General features: G+C 31.6%; 1 protein-coding gene across 1 annotated transcript; it reads right to left on the bottom strand.

The window, feature by feature from the left end:
* LOC109354437 lies at nt 8696-11123 on the bottom strand. Its single transcript, XM_019596933.1, has 3 exons — nt 10515-11123; nt 9561-9908; nt 8696-9455 (listed from the first exon to the last, which is right to left on the bottom strand). The coding sequence occupies exons 1-3, from the start codon at nt 10899-10901 to the stop codon at nt 8835-8837; spliced, it is 1356 nt and encodes a 451-aa protein (XP_019452478.1). The 5' UTR covers nt 10902-11123; the 3' UTR covers nt 8696-8834.

The following is a 12758-nucleotide window of genomic DNA, read 5'->3' as shown; positions in this document are numbered from 1 at the left end:
GGGGAGTTATTTTGTAAGCCACTATTGTTAATGTATGTACTATTTGACTATTTCTTTATTTTTATTTGCTGCTTAATCTTTTCATTAATGTGGTGCTATTCACATTCAAATGAAATTACTTCTTCTCACTCACTCTTAAATATAAGTAATACAAATAAATGTGAATCATAATATAAGTGATACAAATAAATATAAATGATGATTAATTATATATAAAATTTAATATTGACAATATATAAATATTACAGTCACTAAAATAACTGAGGATTGTCCAATTTTCAAACAAGCACTTTCACAAATCTGAAAAGGTCAAGACTATAGGATGAAATCCAATATCATGTTAGCATAAAGCCAATAGAGTTAGAATTCATTCAAGTGACAGGCTTCAAAGATAGAAATGTTGAATTATAGGAATCGTAATACTTTGTATCTTTCTTTCTATTGAATTATAACATGTGATATAAAAATATTTAGTTGTCTTTATAAAAAAATTAATTAGATGACATATTTTTATTAGTCTGAAACATAAATAATGACACAAATTAAAATAGAAAATCTTCATTCAGTGTTAACATGAGTGTTTTTTTGTGTGCAATGGATAATGTTACTTGTAATACAATTATTACATATTTGCTAAAAAGTATTAAATCTTATAGGCTCATATTTACTTTGCTAATACATATTTACATATGCATATGTTATTTACATATGCATATGTTATTTTCTCATACATAGTAGATTTTTTTCAGATGAGAGTACGGTACGATAGTGGGAATGGAAATGGACGGTTAACGGGTTAACTATCGGGTAGCCCAACCACTCACCTGGTAAAGCAAGGGCTTTAGGCCCAAACAATAGTAGGCCCCATAGTAATATTTTATTTATTGCATCATTTTAAAATCATTTATATTAAATATTTTCTATTTGTAAGCACTGTATTACTCTTTTTTTATTTGTCCGATAATGAGAAACAGTGTAGTTATGAACTTTTAGATAACACTTAGGATAGGAAAAATTTAACATTATAATATATTTAAAAATTAAAAATTGATATGATATTTTTAATTCAGTTAAAATAGTTTTCATAATACTACCAAATGTATCATCCCACCTTATGTATAAAGAACTAATCACTTTTCGGAGTTGCATGATGATTCTTCTCTTATTCGCTTTCATTAATTAAGCCTTTATAATTTTGGTCATCATGAGATTCTAACAGGACCTTACATTATTATACCAATGCTATGTTATTTTGGTAAAGTTAGCCTATCTTGTTTATTGGGCTTGTTACTTTCTTTGTTGTAAACTTTTATCGGTCGCTACTTGTAGCAGAATTTTTCTAATAGGCTTCACATTTCCAAGTCCAAGTCCAGCGTTTTCTTCTGATAAATCATTTGCTTCTTAAAGTAATCAATAAGATATGGCTTATGTGGGGACAATAGAAGTTGGCACATGTCAATGTATGTGCAGTCTCATATGATCAAAAATCATATGCATTCTGCATATTTATGGATACACTGCAGTCTGCATATTAAAGACATGAAAAAATCATCTTGATGGGTTTTGCTTATCTACTTATAGATGATCACCTAGCTAGAGTGGAACATGACGTACATCTAAATGTCTCATATCTCAACCTCAAATATGAGACTTGCCAATTTATTGTAATATATTGTGTTAAATTATGATGCAAGGGTTCCATCCCTTGTTTGAGTAAAGAAATATGATTATAGTAATAATGTCAAAACTCACTTTAGATATAATCTTAAGAATAAACAAAAATGTATTAGAAACGAGTAGATTGATTTGCTAAAATCAAATTTTTTATATATATATATAAAAAATAATTTAAGTGAGAGTAAGTGTTATTATAAGAAATGAAAATAATTAATATAGATCATATAATTTTATTTGAATGGTTAATATGGACAATTAGATCTTATCTAAACTGATAAGATATATAAACCACACCTAGGTCAATTGGCTAAAAGTTGTTCTAGGTTAACCCTTTGATAGGGATAACATTATGCATGTAAAAGAATACTGTGCTCATATCCACCCACATGATGCAATGCCTTCCATATAAATATAAGCCTACCATGTCATGGATCCAACGAAGGCTAATGGGAGGGTCTAATTTTTTTGGGGTATGAAGATGTGTATAACCCTTCATAGTTTGGATATATGATTATTTATGGATCCTAGGTAATTTTGTTGGGAGGGTATAAAAAAATAACAATTTTGATACTTAGTAAATTAATGAACTTAATTTTGATACAATTTTTATTTTTATCATTGTCTTGAACAAATATATTGTTAGGATTTACAAAATGAAAAGAGCTCAACCCAAAAGACTAGTCTAGTAAATTCAATGTGAGACTCCTAATATTGTCGTCCCTTTACGATGGCTTTCACTCTATCGACACTCACCCGACGGTAGTCATTTCTCTTTTGGCGGCTTCCCCTTTATGGTGGCTTTCACTCTATCGACATTGACCCGATAGTAGTCATTTCTCTTTTGGCGGCTTCACTCACCTGTCAGTATTCAGTTATGTACCTTAATCCAACCTATAGGTAGGCCTCGTGACACAACTCTCAATGAAAGAGAGCAATTGTTAGGACTTAAACACATGATGAAAGCCCAACCCAAAAGACTAGTCTATTAGATGGGAGAGTCTCATGACTTAAGTACTACATTGAGTTTGTTATTATACTCAATATGAGACTCCTAACATATATATTGTTAGAACACTCTTAGAACACTATCCCTAAGAATCAGAAATCATGTTAAAATGGCAGTGTTGTGCATATATACACACTGGGCAATGACATGAATATGCAAAGCAATAAATAAGTAGTAGCTACTTGCGGTCCAAATTCTTAACTATGAACGTGGAAAGGAGTACATTTCTTATCACACAGATGGAAACCCATATCAATCATTTATTGTTGCTGATTCAGTGCAATGTGAATAGTACTAGTACATTTAATCAAATCCCTCCCAACAACTAGTAACCACAGCCCAGAAAAATCATTTGAATTCTAAGGTCTATTTTTTCCTGGTGACTCTTCCATATAAAAAACATAGAAGAGAGACTTAAAAAGAGATTTGTTTTAGTGAAACTAGTTAAGAATATTTATGAAATATTTGTATCTGAAGCCTACCGCGGTACAAGGTTATTTTGTTGCAACTCTATTTGGTTATATATAAATGTAAATATAATTTGAAGACCTCAATTAACATTTTAACAATATATTAGTTTCTCCTCGACATAATTGGTGGGACACTGTTAGCAAATCCTGTTAAATTATTCTTTATTTCATCCCATGTACTTTATTTTTCCATGTAAACACATGACAAAATACAAAAACAATTGAATCATCTCTCTAGTATTAGATGGCCTAATAAGATTTTAATGCTGCAGATTTTTATTTACTTTTACATAAAGAAAATTGTAAATTATTAAATCAATCTACAAGTAACATTCCAATACTCAATAGCAGAATATAAAATATACAATTGCAACCCTCCACCCTGGGTAGTGGTATATCATACCATTGAAATGGAAACAAACATAAAAAAAAATATTTAATTTTTTAATTAACATGATATATTTTTATTGATCATAAATTCATTTAGGAAAATAAATCATCGACGATAATAGATATGCATGAATTGTAGATCTATGAAGCACTATAATATTTTTGTCTCCTACTATACTCGTGCAGGGTAAGAAGGGGAAGCATCTTTCCACTGCCGACATTGTTAGATATAATTGGTAATATTTCACTAGAGTAGAGTAATATTTAGAGTTGCACATTTAGTCATTTGTCCCGCACACACTGACACACATCTCTTTGAAATGTTCACAATGTCAACCAAATAAACGACAACTAAATCCCTCCTAATTTTCAGGATTGTGCTTAGTTTGTCAAGAAACTAGTTTCACAAAGTCAATGCAAATTGCCTTTGATGTGGGTAACTGGGTATTCTACAATTATATGTCCTTGGCCTTATGAATTACTGGGACCTAAACTGCAGTGCAGGACACATTATTTTTAGTGTTATTTATTTATCTCGAGACTTTTGCTAACAATAAGGTAAAGTATTAAATAAGGAAGGGTACTATTAATTAGTGTCGTATGCACGAGATTCAATAAATTGAAATCATGATCTTAAGATATTTAACATATCAACTCATGTTTGAAACCGATGTTTTCTCATTTGCAGAAGTGCTAAAAAAAAATTGTATTATTAAATAACTATTTTGTTAGTATAACACATTTATTATTTATTATGACTAACAAAACATTAGTCTAATGATATAAGGTTTCACGGATTTTCAAAGACAACAGTTGAATTTTTGGAAGTTACATTTGTTGGGAATGACAGTCACGAATATCAAAATAGATTAATTTTTTACCCAAAAAAATGAAGGATACACTTAGGAGTACAAAAAAACTAACAACACATTTATTATTTTGAAGAAATAGAAGAGCTTCTAGGATTTGCTAGGAAGCCATCATATATATGGTACCCTAAATTACAAGTTATTATATACTGCAAGTCATTAAGTTAACGCGGAAACTAACTTGTTCTGCGCCTAAGGAAGTGAACCAAATATTAATTAGGCACTATTACCTAGAATTTGATTTTGAATTTTGCCTCAAAACTAGATGGGATGTCTTCTTGAAATATTAAAAAAAGACAACTTTCTAATGCAAAACTACTTTTTTGGCCTTGGTAAAACAATAATAGGTTCTGATCTTATATGAAGAAAATATATTTGCTAATATTACCACATAGATCATAAGGAAGTCAAGTATTTTATTTCATAATAATTAAGGTATTAGTTGGTGTTTTACAATAAGGCTTATTTAATAAGCTATAGATTTTTAAGCATATACTAAATAATACATTATTCCAGGTATCTTTTGCCGCATAGGCTAGGGTCCTTTGTCATTTTACATTTAACATATAATTCATTAGCTAATCTTATGAAATAATTTTGGTTCAATTAGATAACTTATTAACTTTCATATTGGGATGCCCAAACTTTTCAACTTTCAACTAGCTTATTAGCTATCAACTTTTAACTATTGTGCCAAATAATAAAGCCCATAAACCTTTAATTAATTAGTTTATAATTTTCTAGCTAATGTTTAACTTTCATGTACAATGATCTCAAATGAAGCATAATGCCACATTCAAAATGCAGGTTTAGTACTATTTCACGGATTTCCTTTCACAGCAATCAGCACATCATTTTATTATTTCTATACTTTACAAAAAAACTAGACAAGAAATAACATTTCCATATAAATTCAGACCTACAAGTTTATACTTCATATTTGCTATGAAGCTGAGCATCAATTATGCAATAAATAATAAGTGGAGATCCATAAACTTACTTATCATCCTAGTCATCAATTCTATGGACATCTAATGATTTAGATTTACTTACTAATTCGAATCATTGGATTTTCCTATAATTGATGATTAAAATGAAAAATAAATTTAAAAAACTCACCCTTAAAGTAAGTAAATCTCTCCCTATAAATAATATTGGTCCAACTCCTCAATCATGAAAAGTGAAAACTAAAAGAGTAGGTATAGTTCTATATGGTACAAACGTGTTTGTTCCAAATTTGCATGAGACCTGATAGAAACTCAACATACTAGTCAACTATATCCAACGTTCAACTCAATTGGACCCTTAGCTAAGTAGAATATTTTTCACTATTTTATGTAATAATGTTATGGTAATTATATGCATGTATCAGAATTCTTTTGTGTTCACTAGGCTTAGTGATTTATCTAGGGAATGAAAGGTGGTTAATTAGTTAGGTAAAGGGACCAGTACAACAAAATTTGGTTGTGTTGTCTACGTCAATGAGTTAAGTACATTCACATCTTAAAATGGTAAAAAGAGCAAAATAAAAGCTACATGGACTTGACTCAATCCCTTTTCACACCATTCTCACGTATCTGATAATCTTCTTCAGTAATAAAGCACCATCAAGCGAGTTTTTTATTGTTTTTTAGCTTAAGTTTTTTGCAGCAAGAGTTTTATTCTTAGAGCTTACTTAATGAAAATAACATAAAAGATTGAGAATCATGAAATATAATTCCAGTTACAAAAATAGTATAGATAAATGGTAAAGATTCATTCATAAATGGTAATGGTACATTCTTAAACCATCACTTAATGCATAAATATTAAACTTTTCTTATAAATCAATTAATTTAGCAACATGGGGTAGTGATGGCCATAAATGTGTACACATTTGGCTGTGTCCACACAAAGAAGTGAGAATTCCAATGTACTTGCGTTAATAGAACAGATTGCTGAATTTGAATAATAAGAAAGAAAACGAAGGCTCAAGGACTTTTATCCAGAAGGGATATTTCCAGATTAACTCCTAGCTACTTTACAAATCACAAATCCTTACCATTGAAAATTGGCCAAAAAAATCATATTAATGCATTAATAGTAGTATATGGATGGTAGACAACAAGATCCAATGAGCCATCACCAAGGAAGAAAAAAGAATACAAACAAAGCTAAAGTCTTTGTGACTAATTTCAGAATCTTCCTCAAGAAAAAATTGTAGTGCAAGTGGATAAAAAAGAGAAAGACAATACCTGAAAAAGTAAAAGAAATAACAAAGATAGAAATTAGTGGAAAATGAAAGCTGCAAGAGGGTTGAGCAAGAAAGCAAAAGGAAGCTAGTATCAGTAGAACAAGATCATGTCTTCAAAAACTCAATATAATCAGATTTCATCAATTAATATAAAATGTTAGTTTTTATTTTTATGCAAGTAACACTTTTTAATTGTTTAGGAAAAGAAATGAGAACAACTAATAGTGTTCTTTTTTTTATTGTCAAATGATAGTATATTAGTATTTATTGGGAGTAAGACTAGAACATTCAACTCATTCTCCATAATTATTAAACCACTTTATAGCTTTTTTTTTTATTTTACTATTAGATGAAACTCGAACTCATGACATCTTTGAATGACGATAAATTGACCCACTTTTGTATCCCATTATGTCTCAATCTAATCTCAACTCATTCTCCATAATTATCAAACCACTTTATAACTTACTTTTTTTTTAATTTACTATTAGATGAAACTCGAACTTATGACATCTTTGAATGAGAATAAATTGACCCACTTTTGTATCCCATTATGTATCAACCTAATCTCAACTCATTCTCCATAATTATCAAACTACTTTATAACTCACTTTTTTTAATTTACTATTAGATGAAACTCGAACTCATGGCATCTTTGAATGAGGATAAATTGTCCCACTTTTGTATCCCATTATGTCTCAATCTAATACAAAGTTGTCACATTTATATTATTTGGTAGGATATGATTGACTTGGAACATGAAAATAGAAAATTTCTGGTAATCATTAGATCACCTTATAACTCCGTATTGTGTTCAATTAGAACATATGACTTGTGTGGCTTTGGAAGAATCAAACCTCGTGGTGCTTGTTTAGTAATCACGTTCCCACACACAGGCCTTTCATACACATCAGAAACCTAACCCATTTTACTTTATTTATTATGCAATCCTTCTGGATCCCATTCACTACATAAATAAATATACTAATATAACATTGCCAATATTCCCCGAATCCCCTTTAAGTTACTATGTTTTTCTTCCTATGTTCATTTGACCAAGACCATGGAAAAAAGAAAGAAGCTTCCACACATGCACATAAAATATAATACGACCGCTGCAAAAGTGCACAGTTTGGGATTCACGAAAGATGCACTATCTAACGAGTTTTATTCGATGTAGAATTTTATATAATATTTAGAGATTCAATAATTAAAAAAATAAAAGTAAACTCCAATGAGAAGAGTAACTTATTGAGAGTTTCATGTTTCCATAAAATCACACAAACAAAAATAAATTCGAGGGATTATATTAAATCACCTCACATGCTCTTATAAAATATGCAAATAAAACGTCAACCAGTAAATTATTCTCACTATGTAGTAGAATACATAGTATTCTAGACCATCTAGACCAACAAAACGTTGATCTAATAGTGTAAAACTTCGCTACATCCCTAAAATAACTAAAAAATCAATGATTCAATTTCTAGGAGCGGGATAAGATATCATTGATAGAAGTGAATGGAGTTATACATTTCACAAACTGAAATAGCATAATTATTACACAAACTGAAATCATTCTAAGGATATGTTTGGTACATCAAGACTGAGTATTGTCTCTGTAAACCCTATTATATTATCTTAGGTTCTATCAAAAAACAGTCTTTCTTAGTCCTTACCTGTCCAAACACAAAAAACTACTACCCCACAGAAGCTGTTAGTGTCAAACTTTGCTGTGATCAGTGGTGGTCTTTTTAATATTACCACCACCAACACTTAACTAAGAAGCTGTGAAGTAGTAGCAAAAAGTTGAATGATCCTACTCTACTACTATACCAAAGCTTAACCACCTTCCTTGTCTATGGAAGGTAGACTAAAACCTTTAACCTCCACATACTCTTAAACCGAGGTGGAAAACCGAGCGCCAACTCCGTAATTGGTTTCTGCAGAGTATAAAATATTCACTCAGGTTTCTGAGTCTACCCTCCAAGACTTCACTAATTGGGAGCGTCGTGCAGTGGACTGCCCTTTTCTTTTGTGTAACACTTGTGAATTTTTATGCTCTATTTACAGACTGCATAGAGGCATAAACAAACTTCAACAAAGAACCCACTAAACACCTATTTTAACATTAAAACATTAGTAATCAAGAACTAGTCACTGATATTAACAATTGCCTTGAATTGATCCTAACCACAGCTAGGCATAAACATCATGTTTTCAACGCCGCAACTATGTGAATTATCGAGTGCAACAACTTTGGCCCGATGAAATGCGAGTGAGTTTCTTCCACTATCATCCTGAGGAAATTCACAAGCTTCGCTGACAGAATCTGTTCTCAAATCAGCTGGCGGAATGAAGCAATCTACCGAAAGACCTGGAACATTGAAGGCGACCTCATCGATTGTCCAGGCTTCTTCCATTTTGGTTTTGGTATGGCTCATGGCCATCTCCCCAAACCTGAAAAGAGTTACAACAGAATGACCTGAATGTGCAATCATGATCCCCTCCACAGGCCTATAATCGGAGAGGAATGAGTTGATTGTGGTTTCCCAATAAACTGCATCGCCACCATTAGGTTGAATGCGGGTCAGGTGAGAATCCTCAATGTGAACTAAAAGTCCAGTCTTCTGGCTAAAGTAGCCAAATAAGACATGCCTTATGATCTCAGCAGGAGCTTCACTCCGGGCCTTCAATGTCTCCGGGTCAGTACAGAGCTTAAGAATGAAGCAATCTTCACCATTGATATTCTTCTCACCAGTGCATTTGGCATCAGCAAACATACTTGCAGTGGTTCTAGGGTCAAGACCCTAATCAAACAAATAAAGAAAATTGGAAACTAGACAGAAAAAAGAACAAGAACACAAAAAATAAGAAACAATCTGCATTTGGAAAATTGATAAACAAAGTCCAACCTGAAGTGCACGGCGCAAAGGCCTCACAGGCCCCTTTGCAGTATGAGCACCAAGCCAAGGAGTGTGCCTCCAGACAAGTTTGCCATTGCAACCAGCATGAACCTTGCTTCCCCCAACTGCAAGTTCCACATACCACATGTCGGGATTCATCTGCCAGAGCACAAATCCACCGGACTCCGCACACTTAGAGGCACTCCGGTTCTTCACCACCCGAGTTGCAGTTTCGAATTCAGAAGCCACCATTGTCATTTTCCCCATTGCATATGCATTTTTTATCGAGTTTTGTAACTTTAATCCTCCTGATGCTGCTATGTACTGCTGCAGTATGTACTGGGCAGATGAAGTTTCCTGCAAGGATACCCATTAACACAATACATCGTAAAATTAGTAGGAGCTTAGCTGAAATTAAATGATCTTATGTAAGAGAAAAACTTTTTAACTACAAAACAGACATAAATTACATTTTACATGGAAAAGAAACGAATTAGATCTCAAGGCAATAGTTAAGAGCAATGTTTTACATATTATCTGAGTTACCAAGCTGAAATTATCATAAAAGGTAGAACCAGGTTAAACTCATGTCCATATATATTTTTCTCAATAGTCACTCTTGAACTGAAATTGAAATCATACAGAGCGTGCACGTGACTCATCCCTTTTCACGGTTAACCATATCAACCAAACACAAACCCACAACAGCAGATAAAACTAAAAAAATGCACTTTTCGAAACAAACTAAAACTTCATCACCCACAGAATCAAAACACGACAAGCTGCAAAAAAACACAATAAAAGTCACCAGAACACCCAATCTATAAAACTCAAAATATATAAAAAATCTAACTTTCCGCCATTTCATAAAACAACATAGAATATAAAAAATCCAAAAACATGAAAACACATGCACATAAGGTAAATGGGTTAGTGAAGAAAAAGAAAAAGAAAAAAACCCACAATGGGAATGTCCTTGATACTGAGAAGAGGCAATGGTTGAGAAACAGAGACATGAATAGGAGCAAGAGGAGCAGCCATAACACCAAGTAGAAGCCTCAGATCAGATCTCTTATAAGACAATGGCGGCGCAAGTGACAACTGTTCCTTCATCCATTGCCCCAGACCTGACCCAACTCTTTTCAGATCCTTGTTTTCACTACCATTCGGTTCAGGACCCTCGATCAATGGTGTAAGACTCATGGATCTTATACTGGAAGTGTCAGTGTTTGTGTTGGTTTGGTTCTTCCTTCGAATTGGGGTGTTGGAGCGTGAGCGATAAGGTGAAAGCCCACGAACTAATTCTTGTTTGAGAACAGAGAAGAAGCCTTGTTTCTTTTCCTTTTCCATTAATTGATGATGAAAAGTGAGAAAAGTAGAAGGAATAATAATGAGAGTGAATGCTAAGAAGAAGTGAAATTCATGGATGAAGAAGAATATAGATATGAAGAGTGGAAAACAGCGAGTGATGAAAGTTGAGAAGTGAGTGAGTGATGTGTTTGTGGGCGCACGGTTTGTGAAGAGTGAAATGCGGAAACAGAGGAAGAGAGAGAAGAGAGAGAAGAGAGTGTATGTCTTTGTGCTCTCTTAAGTTAAGAGTAATATTTATATCTCTAGTTCAAAGAAATTTTTAGGATTTATGAAATTAATTTTGTTTTTCTTTTTTCACGTTGATCTTGTATAGTTTTTCATTCATTATGAAGAAAAAAATTAATAACCATGAGTAGAGAAATTATGTACTACTATTACAAATATATATAAAGTGTTTAGTCGGAAAGACATTGTTAGATCCTCAAAATGGTCAAAAGATAAATGGTTCATTTCTTTGAAGTGACACTGACACATGTTGGGAGGGGCAGCTGTGAATTTCGAAAGAGATTAGTTCATCACCCTATAGGTGATGAGATACTCTTAGTAATACAAAAAATAATAAATATTTTTTAAATTAATAAAATTATTTGCATATTCATTCATTCTTATCATATTCTTATTGAAATAAGAATGTTCTTCTATCATTTGTTGTTATGAGATTCTTAATAGTTAAGAATACTCTATGTAGAAGAACATTCTTGTACTCATTCTTATTAGTTGATGGGGATTCCAAAGGAAAAAAATGAAGAGATGGAAATTGTGTGGTAAGTTATGTGACCAAGTAAAAATAAGAATGATATTTATTATTATAAGGAAAAAAAATATGTTAATCTTAATTTATAAGAATGTATATTAAATTATAAATATTATGGAAAACACAAATAAGAATACAATTTATATTTTCCAATGTAAATGCTCTAATGAAACAAACAATTAAAAAAATGAGATAATACTCCATTAGAAATTTGACTATTTATTTCAAGTAATGTTATAGCATCCACGATAGAAAAACATATTCATTTTTATTTGGGTCTCACACATTATTTTAAAATTTATTACAACTTCCCATAAAATAAGAATAACACCTACTTTTTTCTCACAATAACAAACACCATTCTTATTATTATTTGTGTCCCACAACATTTATCTTTTTGCCACAAAATCTACATTTCTCCTCCCTTTCAATTGGTTAAGAACAACAAAGAATTGTTCTTAATTAAGAACAAAAGTAAGAAAATAAAAACGACAAAGCGGTGGAGAACAATATAAGAATGTTCTTATTCCGTCTAAAAATAACGCTAAGAATAATCATTGTTCTTAATTCACTTTGAAATCAAACATGGGGTGGTTTGATTTGTTTTACCCCTAGTCACAAGTACAAATCTAATAATCTTTTTTGCATGTGAATGCATACATCTATTAGATCTCACTAATGATGAGTCTTTTTTCCTTGTCCATAATAATACTAACTCATGAAATTTCTTCCCATGTTTATGGTGATCAAATCTTAAAAAATGTCTTAGTTGTTCTGATCCAAATTTCAATTAACACTTGCTACACAACTTAATTGGAGTAAATGCCGGATGATATATCCTTTTTAATGGTTTGGTGTTACCACCATTTTTTTGCCATGGAAACATATAAACCCTATTTATGTTCAATTTCAATATGAGTTAGTCTTTAAATTAGAGATTTAGAATTAAGAGTTAATTATGGATTGAGAAATTTATTGGCATCTTATTTGCCTTTATTAAGATGGTACACTCATTAGATGAATGATGTTATTTTATATTTTAAACTTGTTTTTTTATTTCTTTTAATTATTTACTTTTATAT

Source organism: Lupinus angustifolius, chromosome LG08 (assembly GCF_001865875.1).
Source record: "Lupinus angustifolius cultivar Tanjil chromosome LG08, LupAngTanjil_v1.0, whole genome shotgun sequence".
NCBI lineage: Eukaryota > Viridiplantae > Streptophyta > Magnoliopsida > Fabales > Fabaceae > Lupinus > Lupinus angustifolius.
The sequence above is the reverse complement of the archived record's forward strand: the minus strand, read 5'-3'. Positions and strand labels throughout refer to the sequence as shown.